This window comes from Trachypithecus francoisi, unplaced genomic scaffold (genome assembly GCF_009764315.1).
Source record: "Trachypithecus francoisi isolate TF-2019V2 unplaced genomic scaffold, Tfra_2.0 Lachesis_group16, whole genome shotgun sequence".
Taxonomy (NCBI): domain Eukaryota; kingdom Metazoa; phylum Chordata; class Mammalia; order Primates; family Cercopithecidae; genus Trachypithecus; species Trachypithecus francoisi.
The window spans coordinates 68,554,395-68,572,908 of NW_022681461.1; the positions used below are offsets into that span (position 1 = coordinate 68,554,395).

Genomic DNA, 18,514 nt, shown 5'->3' on the forward strand with positions numbered 1-18,514 from the left:
AGACAGAGTGTACGATCAAAGCATCTTTACTAACAGCATCCTTTAGTAAGTCCTCTGAACAGCCTCTGAAGATGCCATATCTATTCCCATTTTATAGGTGAGAAAAGTGAGGTACAGAAAGGGAAGTGCCTTCCCCGGGTGAAACAGCACATCAGTAGCAGAGCAAGGAGGTTACTTAGAATCTGGCAGGTAGAGTACAGGGAGCCTGTCTTTGAGGTTAAGAGGTTGGATTCTCACCAGCCCTATCCCTGACTTGCTATGTAACCTGGGGCAACTCTGCTGTTCTCTCTGAGTTTCAGTTTTCTTGACTCTAAATAAGAAGTGCAGACCCAGGAAAATGATGCCCAAAAGCTTCCACAAAGGGCTTGGTGCAGCAAACGCTCTCCAGAAGCATTTGCTGAGTTGACAAAGTCTACCCTAAGTTTAGAGTTTCTGTGATTCTTGAAATGGAAAGAACCAAGTGGGGTGGGGGCTGGAGGGAGGTGTGACAATTCAAATGTCTTGATTTCTAGTCCGACATCCTGAGGATATTCCAGGTTGTAACTAACCACAGTGCCCTGAAGAGGATATTCAAAGGTTGTATCTTTTCCTTTTTCCAAGAATTTACAATCAAAGACAGGCTCTGTTGCTTCAGAGCAAGTGATCTCAAATGATGTCTGTAGTAACTGGAGTAAAAGCAATTTATTCATGTAGCACCGCAGAGGTAATAGTAGTAGCAACATTCACTGCTGCAAACATTATTGAGCACAGACATGTGCTGGTTCTTGTGCTGGCACAGTATCTCAACACTGGGTACCTGTGGCTTTATCATTATCCGTAAGTCATGGGAATGTCGGGAGGATGGAATGAGATACATGCATACAGCTAAGAACAGAGACTTGCAGGGTAAGCTCTTAATAAGTGTTAGCCATTTGATTATTTTTAGATTAAGTGGCTACATTTTACCAGGCACTGTCTAGGTACTGTGATACATGATGACTAAGTTAAACCAGTGTTTGCCTTCCTGGTTTTCACACTCCAGTGATTATTGTGACGCTACTTTCCCCAGTTTATATGATGAAAGTGAGATTTTGAGAAGTTAAGTGATTTCTGGAAGGTTATTCAACTAATAGAGTAGCAGAGGTGGGAATCCAGGTGGCTGGTTTTAGAGTCTGAGCCCTGGCCCTGTGCTATGTTGGGGAACTGAGGTACTTAAAATATAGAAGGGAATTTTAGCCTTTCCTGTTGAGCCTCTTGGTTTCAATTTTCTAGACATCTTCCACCAGGTTGATTGGTATTAATTGTAACCATGGCTTTTGCACAGGGAACATTCTATTTAAAGTTCTTTCTTGTGAATTTTTCCTTTTATTGCCTCCAGTGACCTAGGGAAGGAGTCAGAGGAGGGATCAGTCCCCCCATTTGACAGATGAGAAGACAGGCTGGAAGAAATGAATGCCTTACCTAAGGTCACAGAGCAAAGACAAGAGTGGAATTCCGCTTTTCCTACTGCTAGCCTGGCAATATGGGGACAACATTCTGTCATCTCAGCTGCAGAGAGGAGTCTGGCATCTTACACTGAATTAAAAGGTGTCCCCACAGTGGTCCCAGGACTCCTCGTGTCTGACCCCATCGGAGAGGGGCTTGATCTGCCATCATTCAGGCATACACTGTTCTGGTGGGAAGGGACATTAAATAACCTTAGCCATATTTTCATCTTTCTCTGATGCAGAGAGAAAATCAAGAGGGTCTTTCCCTCCTCCCCACCCTCAGCCTGGCATCCTCTAATCACCCCTTCCTTGCCACAGGGCACCATCTGTGACCAGCCTAAATTGGACTGAATGGTGTGGAATTGCAAGTCAAAAGGGTCCTGGAATCACTCCACTGACAGCCTGGGGCTCTGTGCTCCAGCGCCACGTTATAAATAAGGGTAATGGAGTAGAGGCTGAATTACAACCGAGGCTGCTATGAACACACCGAACAGGAATGGAGCTTATTTAAGGAATATAGAGGCAGATTATGCTCCTGAAGCAGTACTGTTGAAGCCAATCAATACTCACTCACTCTCTCAAATCAGAGCCACAGAGACTTTGATTAGGAGGAGGAGGAGCCAAGGGAAATATGGTAGGATCCCTCCCAGGGCAAAATTTCAATATCAGTTTGTTCTGTGCTACACGTGCCCATTGAGCACCAACTCTGAGCTAGGTGTTAGGGAGGTAGTGGGCAGCAAGAGAGACAGACTTTTAGTTTTAAGAAGCTCAGAGACTTGGGGACTTGGGAGGAGAGAGTAGGTGAAGCATGAAATAACTAAAGCAATGATTATATATAGTGTGATAAGCACAGAGCAGGAAAGCCCAACCCAGTCTTGCAGCAGGGTGAGCAGGGAGGCTGCACAAAGGAGGAGGCATCTTCCAGTTAGCTATTGCTGTGTAACAAACACCCCAAAACTTAGTGGCTTACGACAGTTGATTTGCTTCTATTTATATGGGCTGGTTATTTATGCTGAGCTTGGTTGGGCACTTCTCCTTATGGTGGTCTTGGCTGATCTCTGTGGGCTCTCTCCTGCGTCTGTGGTCAGTCGGCAGGTTTGCTAGCAGCAGGATGACCCAGGTTGGCTTCTCACATATTCTTTGGTCAGCAGCAGGTTTTGTCTGGGGCAGCATAGGCAGATAGGCCATCCTTCTCTCTGCTTCCATCAAGCTAATCTCACATGACAATTGCAGGGATCCCAGGGGCAGCAAGAGGGGGCAAGCCCCAGAACATAAACGCTTTTCAAATCTCTGAGTGTGTCAGTTTTGTCATTTTCCCATTGGCTAGAGAAAGTCCTGCAGCCAACTCTGATTCAAGGGGAGAAAAAACAGACTCACCTCTTGATAGGGATACCTGCAATGTCACATGGCACTGGTTTAGATGTAAGGAGGAAGAGAGCTGTTGACTGTTTGTGTAGTCTACTTACAGCTGAGTTCTGAAGATTAAGAGTTAGGTGGGTAAAAAAGGGTGGAACAGAGAACAGTGAGAACAAGGATATGGATCTATGAGCATAAAGGCAGGGGTACATGAAGGAATGAAAACACAGAGGTAGACAAGGCACAGGAGTGCTCAGTTGTCCTGGTTTGGCTGCATCAAATGTCATTTGGTCCAGGATGGTGCTGTTTGGATAGATGGCATAGGGGGCTATAAAGCTGGGGTGAAGGAGAGGGTAGGGGACAGGTAAAACAGTATGTGCTTTGTCTGAGGAGCTCTTACCTGGTCCTTCCCACTTCTGGTTCTTAATGTCTCTGAGTCTCCTTCCTGCACACTGTACGTCAGTATTACAGTCTGTGAAATTGGAGTTAGGAATTTCACCATGCTGTCCTCTTTACTTGGGTTTCTATTTTAATATTGTATCTGTCAATATTTGTCAGTCTCCTGCTGTTGCAAAAATTGCTGAGCTACCAAAAGGAGTCAGAGGAGATAAAAGCAGTTCCTGGTTCAGAAGACTCTTAAGACCTAGCAAAAGTCATGAGAATTAGGGATGGGTGAAGTTCGTGAAGTCAGGGAAGGAAGTAGAAGCCTGCCAGGGGAGTGGAGGGCTCAGGAGAGGTAGAGGGCATTTTGAACTGGGCTCTTTAGAGGGTCATTTCAGTGGGGTTTTGAATGATAGGTAACATCCGTGTACGCAGAAGAAAAGATTAAGGCATTTCAGGTAGGTGGCACGGTGTGAACAAAGGCTAAGAGGTAAGAATGTTGCTTGGGGCTAGTGGACCACGATAGGGTTCCCATAAGCAATGGATTTAGGCCAGTGTCTGACACTGGGGATTAATTCATCATATAAAGGTATTCTTTTAAGCCTTGCCTCTCCCACCTTTCTGCAAATAGCTGTTGGACTCAGTGTCAGGTATGTTTATTCTTCTAGGCTCTGTTTGGTCACTGGGTTTTACAGGTTTCATTTTTCCTCCTCACACATCATGCTGCATGGTGCCGTGCTTTCCTGACTCATTGCATTTTACGTGTCATGTGAATCCATGTATGTGGCATTCAGATACTGAGTCCCCTGGGTTGGGGTGTGGGGGCTGGGGTTGACAAGTCAGACTTAGCAACAGAGACCTAAGATGCCCTCTTGGCAGCATCTTCAGAATAGTTGGAAAGGGCCCTGACATTATGAGGGATTTTTAGCACTTCTTGTCCCTCATGCTGCTAAATCACTTTTGGGATTTAAGGAGGTTCTGCCTCTCCTCTCTGTGAATCCTTGTATCATTGTTCTTCTAAACAATGAGATCAGAAGAACACTGCATCATGATGCTTTGTGATTTCAGGCAAGTTGCTACTCTTCTCTGGTCCTCATTTTACAGATTAGTAAAATGGATGGGATAGATTACTGATCTCCATCCTTTTACGCTCTCTTCCTGTTGTAATTTTCCATGATTCCAGGTCACTGCTGTAGGGATAACTTAAAAAGGTTTACAGGGCACTGGGGACAAGGCGGAAGGGACATGGAGACTGTTTCCAAGTAAAATAGGAAGTTTTATCTCTGTGACTGCTGCCTCCTTTTTCTTTATATTTGATACTATCACACACCCCATTGTTCTCAAAACAACCTGGTGCTTCTTGCTTTGAAAGTGCTGAGATAGACGAGAGTGACGAGAAGACAGACAACTGACAGGGAATATCCATAGGCTAAATGCTGCTCTAGGCTCCTTCCAACGCGTTATCTCCTGTTATTCTCACAGCAATCATAAGAGATTGATTTTATGATTCCCATTCTTTCATATGAGGCCAGTGAGGCTTAGAGAGGTGAACTTAATTTGTTAAAGGTCAACTCAGTGAAATACAGGAAGGAGCAAAGTGATCTTAAAAACTCATTCTCCATAAGACAGAATGCTTCATATACCTCTTTCCCAGGAGATATTTGCATCTTAAAAACAGAGGAAACAAATGACTTTACTATGATGAAATGAATAGGCAGAGCACCTGAGTGACCTGGAAGGATGCCTACTGCCCTGGTACTTATCATATCACACCCCCTGGCATACACTTGATTTCTCGATCTCTTTACTCAAATGTGCAAGCTCTTTCTCAGCCCGGGTAGGACAGTGGTAAAAGTGCTGAATTTAGAATCTGTGAATCAGGATTTGGAAAAGTGTAGCCCCTTTTTAGGGCCTCAGACATCTCAGCTGAAAACCGGGTGTTCTACTATCGACTTTGCCTATGTGGGTTTCCTATGAGGGCTAAATGAGACAATGAATGAAAGCCCTTAGCCTGGCACACAAGTAGGTGTTAGCAAAGGTTAGTTCCTGTCTCCATTCTTTAGGCACCCACTCTCTGCATCAGCTTGCAATGTTGTGGGACAAGGAAGAGGAGGGGAAGGAGAAAAACTCATTACCATTGGGATGGGTTTTTAAAAAGACAGACAGAGAGAGCATGCAAACAGAGAAACCAAGGGTGTATCATGAAGTGAAATAACAAAGACCAAGCAAAGAAATACAGCAAGGAGAGAGGGAAATGGTATGGGAGAGAATAACTGGGAGTAATGAGAATCAATTCCAGCAACCCTCTATCTAGTTCCAAATCTAATCTGAAACGATACGCTTTTCTCCCTTGCCAATAGCTCTTAATTCTTCTGTTCCCCTCCCTGATTTAACCGGGTATAACTATTATTTATCTTCACTGAGTGGCTTGGGAAAACAGTTTTATGTAAAAGATGCAGTTCCCAAAGGACGTGGTGATGGGCAGATTGGAGGCAGAGGCATAGATGAGCGCTGACAGCTGGGGTTGGGGAGGGGGAGTCTGAGGTAACTCTGGAGTCTGGAGACTCTAATCCCACTATTTAAAGAGTACCATTCTCTCCAGAAGAGCTTGAGTCTGTTCTCCAGCTGCTGCCAGAGGGCTTTGGCCACGTCATGGCCCCTGCCACTTCTCCACCTTCTGTCCACACAGGCGACCTCCCAAACCTAGCATACCATTGGCGTTATCCTGTGGGCATTTAACCTGGCCTGACATCAGGATATCTTAGAATTATGAAATGTCCAGATTGTAGACTCTCCCTGCTTGCCCTGTCCAAACCCCTGATAAATGAGGAGCATTAACTGACCTCTCACATGTGTTCCTGTAACACGCTGTGCCTCCTATCTTGCGGTCATTACCACACACTCATCATCTTTGCTGACTTTCCTTTTTCTGCTCTCCTAAATTGTGACTTTCTTGAGGACAAGAAACTCAGGAAATGTACATTTAGTGATGCATTGATTCGACAAATATTAATTGCATATTAATTGCACACCTGCTGCATGCTAAATAATGAGGACTGCAATATCCTAGACAGGCATTGTCTTCTATGAGTTAATGATTTAATGGGTGGATGGCTGAAAAAACTGAAGCAAGGGGAAATACTTGGTGCTGCTTAGAGGGAACAAAAGAATATCTAGACTAAATTGGAAAGTCTGTGAGGATAGTAGTCAAATTGATCTTTTCCTCCAATCTATTCTTGGGACCTAGCACTGTGCCTGACACATTTCAGGCAGTCAGTAGATAATTATTGGAAGGTATATTGGTGGATGAAATATGTTGTTGGATGATTGTATTTGCTTTCAGAACTAACTGTAAAACTTTGCAGATTTCTAAGCATGTTGCTATGTATGGCCTTATTTTCTCTCAGTTCTACATTAGATGTGATGTAAGTAGGCCACACTGTGACCCCCATTTTACAAATAAAGAAAATCAAGTAGAGGCTCTGTAATTTGTGCTCCAGGACAGCAGTCAGGTGCTGTAGATAGATCACAAAAATATAAGCTTCTGACTCAAAATTCAGTGTTCTCTTCACTAACCCAGGCTGTTTAATTAGGTCAGAATGACTGGGGTCCATCCATTCACCTATTCACCCATCAGTCTATCCACCATGTCATCTTAATTCATGGTATATGGAGAGCTTCATTAACCTCTGGGCTCGGGCTTGGTCTGATTGCATAAAGGAGCCCCAAGTGGGACCTGGCACTTATATTATTCTGCTAGGTGATGGTCCATGGGCAAGAGTTGGTAGCCCCCAGCCTCCCTCTATAATGGTAGCTTCTGCATTTTATACTGGTTCCCCCCACTGTATCCCTTTGTACATTTGTGGCCTTCTTGCCTTCTTGCCCTTGTGCCAATTCTCCATCTGAGATGCCCTCTGCCACATAGCCATTTGTTGAAATCTTGCCAATTCTTTGAGACTCCTCCATGAAGACTTTTTAGATCCAGCCAGAAGCAATCTCCTTTCCTCTAAGCTTTCTACTTTGCTTTATAGCTATTTATAGCATGTCTTTTCTCAGCGCCTTGGACTAAGCTCCCGAGGGCAGAGTCCCACAATGCCATCTCCCAGAAAAGGCTGGTTGACTAAATTAATCTTTAAAGTGAGTATTTGCATCTGCTACAGAGGTAAAATATAGTCAATATAGAAAATGTAGAGAACAAGTAATCAGAATGATTAAATTAAATTAATGATTAAAATCACCTCTGATCCCGCTATTCAGAGAGTGCCATTCTTCGTGGTCCATTGTATTTTTTTTTCCAGCTGTTTATACATATACTCACATCTAAATAGAATCATAAGAGTGTCCATTTTCTATGTGAATTCCACTATCTCACTTCATGAAAATATAAGCTCCTTGAAAATTAACATTTCTTTCTTTTCATGTGCATTCTCCAGGATGTTAGGTAAATTTCTGTAGAGTTGCTGTATGGGAATCCAGCCATTATTGACACCACAAGTTGCTGTCTCTTCTCTCTGTCCTCTGGAAATACTCATCTGACTTCAAATATGGTATAGCTCAATTAAACATACAAATATGGTTACAGCTCAATTAAACATACAGAACATTTTGGAGCCCCTACTCTGTTCAGCCACTGTACCAGGCACCAGGCTACACAAATAGTGCACTGACATGTCCCTGCACTAGGATCCAATAGGGGAAGTCAGCTGTATAAAGAGACTATTTTGAGAGAGAGAGAGAGAGAGAGAGAGAGAGAGACAGAGAGAGAGAGAGAGAGAGAGATACACACCAAGTCAGTGGTAAGAGGATGCTATAACTATGTATATAAAGTCATATATAACAAATGTAACTATGGAGTGCTCTCTAAGTGTCAAGACCAACCTGACAGCTAGTTTGTTTGTATTATCTCATTTGATTCTAAAAACGACCCTGTGAGGCAGGTGCTATTATTATCCTCATTTGGTAGGTGGGGGAACTGAGGCATGAAGAAGTGAAGAGCTTGCCCAAAACACTCAGGTTGAATACATGGGAGATGGGATGCAAATTCAAGCAGTTGGTCTCCAGACCCTGTGATCTTATGCAGCATGCAATATTCCTCCTTATGAAAGCATGGAGGAGCACAACATATTGAATTAGGAAAAAAAACATAGTATGTGTGGTACGTTATATCAACATCTGGTCAGAATTGATACTTAAGTGCAAGGAAAGGCATACGAAGAGATCAGACTGGGGAGAAATGCATATGATAGGCCAGGAAAGGCCTTGTGTGTCAGGCTCAATAAATTAGGTTTTATCTTGAGGGACTGTAGAAAACATTGGAGGGTTTTGAGCTAAGGTATTATATGGTTAGTTTGACAAGTTATAAATTTCATCCTGGGCCGGGCGCGGTGGCTCAAGCCTGTAATCCCAGCACTTTGGGAGGCCGAGACGGGCCGATCATGACGTCAGGAGATCGAGACCATCCTGGCTAATACGGTGAAACCCTGTCTCTACTTAAAAATACAAAAAACTAGCCGGGCGACGAGGCGGGCACCTGTAGTCCCAGCTACTCGGGAGGCTGAGGCAGGAGAATGGCATAAACCCGGGAGGCGGAGCTTGCAGTGAGCTGAGATCCGGCCACTGCACTCCAGCCTGGGTGGCAGAGCAAGACTCCGTCTCAAAAAAAAAAAAAAAAAAAAAAAGAAATTTCATCCTGGTAGCCATTTGATGGATGGCTGGAAGGAAGGAAGCCTGAAGGTAGGGATACCTATTAAGGGGCCTACTGAATAGTCTTCATTTGCTTCTTGAGATCCCCTTTTCCCACCTGCTGCACCCAGAAAGGCTGACTTGTATGATTTGTTTCATTTAAGCATCCTTGGGTGTTTGGTTGAGGTCAACCTGTGTGAGACATCTACAAAAAATTGGTGGGTAGAAGGAGAATGAGGTTGGGAATTTACTCTCTTGAAAAATTCCATCCTGGGTTGTGCATTGGCAGTGCCTGGGTTATTCTAGTAAAGGCTATAGTTCCTATCTGGCAGCTATATGGTAGCCCTTTCCTACAGCTCTGGATTTTTTAGGGTTTTATAATATTCCATCCCCCACCATCCCTTGTGCCTTCAGGCCTAGGGTGGTGACAGTTCCTTGCTGTTGTGGATCTTGGAGTACTTTGTTGCTCATTATTGGTTTGTCTTAAAACTGTCCAAGCCTTTGTAAATGCTCCCTTCATTAAATACTTCTCAATGACCTTTCTGAGTATGTCTCCTCTTCTCTGGTGAGACCCTGACTGGCACAGAACCATTTGCAATAGCCCCTGAGAGAGATGATAAAGCTTTGCATTAATTAAGCATTTTAGAGATCAAAAAGGCCGTATTATTTCCCAGGCCCACTCAGCAAGACTTGATGTGTGACAATCACCCATGAATGCTGCAACAACTAGTGGCAAGGTTGGTTAAAGTCAACATCACTACATCTCCCAGTTCTTTCTGCCCAGGCAGTGAGCTCATCTCATGTAATGTCTGCTTTCTCCATGGCAAGAAAAAGACCATTTGCAAACTCATTGGAAACTTTCTCTGGGCTTCAGCAAATAATCTTCTGGAGGGTCAGCTGGTGCTGTCGAATCAGAAGGTCGATTAGTTAGCCACTTGGGAGATGTTACCAAGATGGCTGGTGATGAGAAGAGCTGCTTCTTTTCTTTTTTCTTTTTTTTAGACAGAGTCTCTGTCACCCAATCTGGAGTGCAGTGGCACAATCTCAGCGCACTGCAAGCTCTGCCTCCTGGGTTCATGCCATTCTCCTGTCTCAGCCTCCCAAGTAGCTGGGAATACAGGCACCAGCCACCACGCCCGGCTAATTTTTTGTATTTTTAGTAGAGATGGGATTTCACTGTGTTAGCCAGGATGGTCTCGATCTCCTGACCTTGTGATCCGCCTGCCTCAGCCTCCCAAAGTGCTGAGATTACAGGGGAGCGCCACTGCACCTGGCCAAGCTGCTTATTTTCATAATGACCTTCAGGAATTAAATAAAAATACAGCCGGGCGCGGTAGCTCAAGCCTGTAATCCCAGCACTTTGGGAGGCCGAGACGGGCGGATCACGAGATCAGGAGATCGAGACCATCCTGGCTAACACGGTGAAACCCCATCTCTACTAAAAAAATACAAAAAAACTAGCCGGGCGAGGTAGCAGGCGCCTGTAGTCCCAGCTACTCGGGAGGCTGAGGCAGGAGAATGGCATAAACCTGGGAGGCGGAGCTTGCAGTGAGCTGAGATCCGGCCACTGCACTCCAGCCTGGGCGGCAGAGCGAGACTCCGTCTCAAAAAAAAAAATACAATGAGTGCCATAGATTAGGAGGAACAAGCCGATTAAAAGCACAACATGCCTTCGGGATTTTTCATTTCTTTTCCAGGAGGCTGAAAGGCATCAGTGGCCACCAAGGCAGGATGGCAGTCTACCCAGAATCACTGATGAAGGCTGATCCTCTCTCGGCTTTTGTGGGGCAGTTGAGGGAATTTGAGCCTATTGAATATTTCATGAGTTGCAGTCCATGGGGGAGAACAGAAAAAGGTGAAAATGCAATCCCTGTGTTTCTTTATGATTCCAACACAAAACCAAGCTATCTAGGGTGGGAGGGAGGCAGGTGCTGGAGTCAGCTTACTGCTGGAAGGCATGGTACACCAATTCTCCCACTTTAATATCTGCTGTTTCATTTTATATTCATCATGTCAGCATAATCTGCCTTTATGGGAATCATCTTGGTTCCCGACTAAATGCGTTTAGTCTCCCTTTTGCTTTAAGGTGGATTGTAATATGACTTGAAGACTTAATGAAATGTTTATATGGAAGGAGTAGGGGAAGAAAAAAGGGAAGATACAATTGGAAAATCAATCAGCAGAGAACTTCAAGAGCTGGTTTTGGTCATGCTACTGTTTTATTCACCTGTTTTTAAGGGACACAGGACTGGTTTTCTGACCAAGTGTACTCTACTGGTTCTGAATAAAATACACACAGTATCACCAAGCATTCAAAGCCCTTAACTCTGTGTCTGAATTACTTGGTTTTTTTTTTTTTTTTTTTTTGAGATGGAGTCTCACTCTATCACCCAGGCTGAAATGCAGTGGCACAATCTCAGCTCACTGCAACCTCCACCTCCCGGGTTCAAGCGATTCTCCTGTCTCAGCCTTCTGAGTAGCTGGGACTACAGGCGCATGCTGCCACACCCAGCTAATTTCTGTATTTTTAATAGAGGAGGGATTTTACCATATGGGCCTGGCTGGTCTCAAACTCCTGACCTCATGATCCGCCCACCTAGGCCTCCCAAAGTGCTGGTATTACAGGTGTGAGCCACCGCGGCGGGCCCTGAACTACATTTCTCACCTGACATTCTGCTCCACTTCGACATACACACGCAGCTTCATGCCCCTGAGATGAGGAACTGATCTCTATGCCTTCTTCTCCTCCCCTCTGAGGGACATCCATCTGTTCATCCTCTGCAATGCTCATACCGCCACCTGTTGGAAGTAGTTCTTGGCTGCAAGCTAGGAGAGTCTTTTCCCACCTTGGAGTTTTCAATAGATCTTTAGTTCTTCCTCTTCTTCTTCTTCTTCCTTTTTTTTTTAATTCCCTGATGAAATGTAACACTCTTTGACTTCTGTTTTTCAGCCCCTCCACCATTTTATTATGGATGTGTGCAAATAAGTGTGTTACTGAGTCACTAAAATATATGTAAATGCATGAATATATATATACCAAATCACTGAAAAAAATATATATATGCATTAAGCATTTTAAGGATGAAAAAGGGCATGAGTATATGAAATATATATATACATATATATGTATATAATTCAGTGATTCAGTAATTATTTACTGAGCATGTATTATGTGCCAAGCACTTTCCAAAGTGCTTGAGAGATGGCAGGAAATAAGACACACAAGGTCCCTGCTCTCCTGAAGAGAGAGACAATAAACACATGTTCAAGGAAGTGTAAAGCATAAATTGATCTTCCTTCCTTCCTTCCTTCCTTCCTTCCTTCCTTCCTTCCTTCCATTTCATTTCATTTTTGAGACAGGGTCTTTTTTTTTTTTTTTTTTTTTTTGAGACGGAGTCTCGCTCTGTCGCCCAGGCTGCAGTGCAGTGGCCGGATCTCAGCTCACTGAAAGCTCCTGCCTCCCGGGTTCACGCCATTCTCCTGCCTCAGCCTCCCGAGTAGCTGGGACTACAGGCGCCCGCCACCTCGCCCCGCTAGTTTTTTATATTTTTTAGTAGAGACGGGGTTTCACCATTTTAGCCAGGATGGTCTTGATCTCCTGATCTCGTGATCCGCTCGGCCTCCCAAAGTGCTAGGATTACAGGCTTGAGCCACCGCGCCTGGCCACTAGACAGGGTCTTACTCTGTATCCCAGGCTGGAGTGCTGTGGCACAATCTTGACTCCCTGCAACCTCCACTTTCCGGATTCAAGCTATTCTTGGACCTCTGCCCCCTGAGTAGCTGGGATTACAGGCACATGCCACCATGCCTGCTTAATTTTTATATTTTTTTAGTAGAAATGGGCTTTTGCCATGTTGGCCAGGCTGGTCTCAAAGGCCTGGCTTCAATTGATCTGCCTGCCTTGGTCTCCCAAAGTGCTGAGATTACAGGCATGAGCCACGACGCCTGGCGTGAATTTCTAATCATGATAACCGCTATCGAAAGTTTTTGTAAAAGGAATATAATAAAGATTGGATGTGTGTGAAGAGGACTACTTCAGCTAGAGCAAACAGGCACAGCTTCTCTGAGCAGGTATCATTTGAACTGAGAGACAAACACTGAGAAGAAGCCAGCTCGTAGGTTCTGGGAGGAGAGTGCTAGGAATGTTGGGCAGAAAGTACTCAAGCCCTGAGACAAGTGGGAGTCTGGCCTGTTTGAGAAACAGTTGTAAGTCCTGCAGGGATGGAGTGCGTGATGAAGGGTTGATGGTGGAAGATAGTCCCGATAACAGACAGTTGCCTGGACCATGGTCAATGGAGAGTGTGCATGTGTGTGGACAGTAACATGAGCCAGGAGACATTTGACTGGGGAGAATTTCCACTGCTAAATGATTATGAGCTCCCTGAAGGCAAGGCTATATCTCATTTAACTCCATTTTCTGAGCTACTGAGCTGCCTGGAATGGAGTAGTTGTTTGATAAGTATGTTTAATAAATAAACAAATGCATAAATAAATGAATAATGAGTGAATGAATGATCAAGGCCTTCTGCTTCTTCTAAAGCATTTTTCCCTTTAACATTTCATACCCCTCCTCTCTCTTCTCCAGCAACAGTTTCTTTTCTTTGTAATAAAGTAAGTCTGGAGTTATTCTCTGTGATTCAATATTTACTGTGTTTCACACACTGTTATTATCATTTAACGTTTACTGTCTGCTGACTGTGCACTCATCGCTGTAGCAAACAAAGAGCTCAATCTAGTTTTGGTTCATGGGCTAATTTAGTGAAGAAAAAGGAGATGTAAGTGCAACTGGCATAGTAGAAATTGCACAAACTGGAAATCCACTGGTTTTAGCTAGGTACAAATTCACCAGTGAACTTAAGTCACCAACCTTCTGAGACTTTCTGCTTTCTCATCTGAATATGGAAAGGGGAAGCCTCTTTAATAGTGGGATTTCAGGCACAGGCTGGAGAGAACACTAGGAGTGAGGAGCTCAGATTTCCACAAGCATCCGTCTGTTCATGCCACCTTCCTCTATGGCAGGCTGTGTCAACCAGATGTAACCTACCTTGGGGCTTTCTTCCGGTGTCTTTCCAGGGACACTCAGCACATGGAGCACCTGCCTAGCCAGCAGTACGTGGAACTACTGAATTAGACACTGCTATTTCTAGTGCAGCTCTCAGCCCTGAGTTCCCTGGACCTCTGGTTTTGGGCTTTGATGCACTGAGAGAAAAATGAGCCAGACCATTTACCATAATGTCTTCACCTTGCCTTGGCCCAGCTGGCTGTCTGCCAGGGAAGCTACTGCCAAGGCCTCGGGTGCTGAGGCTGGGAGGGGGTCAGTGGGGCAGCAGATCACCCCAGCCTGGGATAAAGAGAAGGTGCTGAGAGGAGACCTACTGCTCAAATTGATCACCCAGCCAGTCCCTCCCCAGAACCACAGTGGGTTCTCAGGGCCCTTTGGGGCCTGTGCTCTAAGCACTGACAAACCTTTGTGATTATCTCAAGGCCTGTTCAACTCTTCCAGCTGCAAGGGAAGCCCAAGCATGTGTTTGCTTGGCCTAATAACTTACTATGTTCTCACCACTTTGTCTTTTACTTGGAATGAGTAGGAGGCCATGCAAAGACTGTAAATGGAGGGCTTAGTGATATGAGATGACTTTTGCTTGGCAGAATTCCTCTGACTTCTAGTTGAGAATAGAATGGACAAGGGTGGAAGAAGAGAGTCGAGTTAAGAAGCCCTTGTAGTAAGCCAGGCAGGAGAGCATAATGCCTTGTCCCATGTGGCTGATGTAGAGGGACTGGAAAGGGTTGAATGTTGGATGGCTTTGGAAGGATTTCCTGATGAACTGGATGAGGAGTGGGAGAGAAAGCAAGCTGTCAAGGATGGCTCACGGTTTTTCTTTTTTCTTTTTTTCAGAGCAGCTGAAGGATGAATTAGATCCTGTTCCTATCAAAGATGATGATGATGACAAATCAATACCTAACTTAAAAATTCATAGCTAATATTTTTAACTCTTATTAAGTGCTAAACACTCTTCTCCTAAGGATTTTTTATTGTGAACCTCGAGGAGGGAGAGTCTGTTGGGCATGGGTGATATAAGAATAATTCAGTAGAACTGGGTGATGAGTAGGTGATTTGGTGGTATCATCTCTTCTTTTCAAGATGATTCTTTTTCATTCCGTGTCACCAGATATGATGAGCACTGCAGTGGTACATAGAGAGAGCTAATTGAATAAGTGGCTATAACTCAGCTTGCCCATCAGTCCTCCTCGTGTGTGTGTGTGTTTGTGTGTGTGTGTGAATGAATGCACTTGAGGTCTTTGGGGACTGTAGGAATACTGCCTCAAGGTCATAGCTGTCTCAGGGGGTAGGGGCCAAGGTTCTAAGCCTCCAACACTACTAAGGCTACTTGTCTACTGATGGACACTATAAAGGCTGTTTGTCTCCCATTTATCTCCCTTGAGTGCAGACCTAATAATCCTCCAAGAACTCCACCACCTTTCCCTTGTAATAATGCTTGAGATACACTGATGGGTCTTGTCTTTCTAGGACATTTGCAGGCACACACCCCTTCAGTCGAGGGGACTGTGGAACAATTGTACAATCCCCTTGCAATGACACTTTCAGCACCTTATGCCATGACCCTCTTTTACCAAAAAAAAGTATGATACATTGAACAAAAATACTATTCAAATGATACTCATTTTTAAATTATTTACAGAAGGAAAACCAGCATAGAGACAAGAATTAGAAACTTCAAGTTGGGAGATTGAATTTTACAATTTACTAGAAAGTTCTCACTCCCCAGTGGCTATATGAAAACATAGGGATAGGGCAGCAGCTATGCCGGTATTTTTAAACCAAAGAAACTTTTGTGCCAATGTTCCTTTGCTTGGGAGTGCAGTATATACCTTACAAAAAAATGGAGCTGCTCTCATGGAAGCAAGAGGGACATGCTCAGGGCAACCTTCTTGGTAAGCTCCTTTCCCATGCAAGATGACCCTGAGCTACCTCAGCTGAGCTGATGCTGTCTTGGGCCTTTCTGGCTCCGAGGTTTGGCCATGAGTACTTCCAGCTCAACTTCTAAAGAATCCATACTCTCAACTCCCACTCCTTTCATGGATATCTTTCCTTCATCTTCTTCTAGTTCGATAGCCACAAAAGAATGAAAGCACTTTTATCCTTAGTTTCATTCCACTATCAGAGTAGAATGAATTACCCAATCGCATGCGATGTATTAAAAAGGGCCTCAGATAGATCTGGGTGCAAACCCTGCTTCCACTATTCTGTTACTTTAGGTGAATCTTGGTCACAGTTGACCCACCTATAAATGAAAGTGATGATCCCTAGCTCATAGACTTGATGTGAGGAAAGACATCCTGGCAAAAAAAAAAAAGGATGACTGCTGAGCTGATTATGTGGGCTCTTTTCCTCCCTGGAGCACCAAGGCCAGGCATACAGCTCACCCAGTGCCTCGGGTCTTGTCTTGCAGAGATGTCTGGCACAGCGGCGGACATCTCGCTGGTGCACTGGAGACAGCAGTGGCTGGAGAATGGCACCTTGTACTTCCACGTCTCCATGAGCAGCTCCGGGCAGCTGGCCCAAGCCACCGCCCCCACTCTCCAGGAGCCCTCGGAGATTGTTGAGGAGCAGATGCACATCCTCCACATTTCTGTGATGGTGAGTGATGGGGGGATGTGCTTGGGGTCGGGGATTGCGTTGGGGAGGAATGGGTGGAGAGATGGAGAGGGCAGGGGATGGTCCACAGATGGAAGGAAAGAGCCAAGCTCAAGAGGTTAGAATGAGAAACGGAAAATCAAATAGATTCTGTGGTGTCACTTGGACTGATGCATACCCATCCATCATCTGTCAGCTGTGACAAACTAATTGTGCTTCAGAGAAGAAAATAAAGGGTGTCCAACTCCTCAGCCTTTTGGCCAACATCTCTGGGAATAGCTGTTTAACATCTGTCACGTGCTTGGCCTGCTTTGCTGAGGGCTGAGGTTTGGTGCTTCAGAATACAACTGGCCATTCCAAGAATGACTGAACAAGCAAAATTGGAATAAAACCAGAACGGACGGCCTTTTCCAAAGTGCCCTTGATGTGTCAGGTGTTTTAACCCTTACAACAACTGCATGGTGACCCTTGGAGCTGGCCTGGAGGTAGCCCTTGCAGTGGTTCACAGAAGCCCCTCCATAACTCTCACTTTATAGTTGCTAATACTGTGGCAGAGGGGCAAAGAAACTTACCCAAGGTCACATAGCCAGTGAAAGATGGAGCTACTCTTGAGTGTTCAAATCCAAGCATATCTGGCTACTAAGCCTGAACTATGTCCTATCTACCCTGTTTTCTCTCAATTCAAGAATTTCTTGAGTATCTACCATTTGTTAAGCACTGTACTGGACACATTTATGGAAATTATCTCACTGTGCTCTTGCCAAGAATGGATGAGGTCCAGCGAATCCCCTCCACATGGTCGCAGAGAGAAGATGTGGCTGTCCAGCTCTGTTGGCCCCATGATATAGAACTCTGAGTCTGCTGCCTCTACCCAGAAGGTCACTAGGGCTGGAATCACTTGAGTGGTAGTCTAAAAGTATCTAGGCTTATATTATATGCTTTCTTTAAAAAGCTATATTTATTGGCATTGCATGGTAGATAGAAAAACAAAACCAGAAAATAAATGCAGTATGTAGGAAGCACAGGGTCTAATGGGCTCAGGAAGAAACTTGACATCTGTCTGGTGCTTTATATTCCTCAAAGCCACTCTTACATTTACTTCTCCTTTTCTTCTTTAGTACGGCTCTGCCAGAAACCCGAGGTTAGGAAATGGTATCTCCAGCATACATATCAGGAGGGTATGGCCCAGAAGGGTGAAGTGATTGGAATAAAGCCACTCAGCAAAGCAGAGCTACCTCTCACCCCTCATTTCTTCCTTCAATTTAACAATCAGCTGTATTTTTTGAGACTCTACAATGGAGCAAACCTTTAATTTTAGTCTCTTCCTCGTTTCTCTTCGATGAACACTGTGCATTAAACACTCTGATTAGGGTTGAGTAAGATCTTAGAAGTTTTCTGTTTTTGGAAAAACACATACACTCCCCAGCCAGACAGCAACGTTAATTTTGGACCTTACGCATGCTCATCACGTGGAGGAACAAATCAAGGCCTTTGTGTTATTCATGGAATGAGTGTGATAGACTTTTTCCATATATATATTTAGCAAATGATGCAGCCTCACACCAAGCAAGTGGGTGCCTGCATGCTAAGTTTGGGGTGCAAATTTGTAAGCACCATCTCAGGGTGCTTGCTGAGTTCCTCATGGGGTGTGGGGCACCACCGAATGTTAGGAAGAGGCTGAGGGACGTGAATGCTCTTTTTCCTTTAACATTTGAGAGTGAGACTCAGTTTTGACCAATGTTCATTAAAGATTTTCTGTGTTTCAGCACATTTACTTACGTGTATCCTTCTTGTAACCCAGTAACCTAGATAGTATTATCTCAATTATAAATGAGCTTCCAATGTGTCTTTTTTGCCTCCAGGCCCAGCGTTAGTTTCACTGAATCAGACTTTCTCCCCAGGATGGTAGGTTTTCCTCAACTTTCCCTTTTGCTCAGTAAGTTCAGCTTTGAAATAATAACTCACTAAGATC

The 18,514-nt window shown here is 44.5% G+C and overlaps 1 protein-coding gene across 3 annotated transcripts in view; it reads left to right on the forward strand.

Annotated features, from left to right (window-relative positions):
* The window catches only part of ASTN2 (astrotactin 2), a 1,009,693-nt gene that overhangs the window by 113,233 nt on the left and 877,946 nt on the right, over positions 1–18,514 (forward strand). For all 3 annotated transcript variants that reach the window (XM_033237645.1, XM_033237646.1, XM_033237647.1), the window contains exon 2: positions 16,358–16,545. In XM_033237645.1, the coding sequence (XP_033093536.1) occupies positions 16,358–16,545 (188 nt within the window). The remainder of the gene's footprint in view (positions 1–16,357; positions 16,546–18,514) is intronic.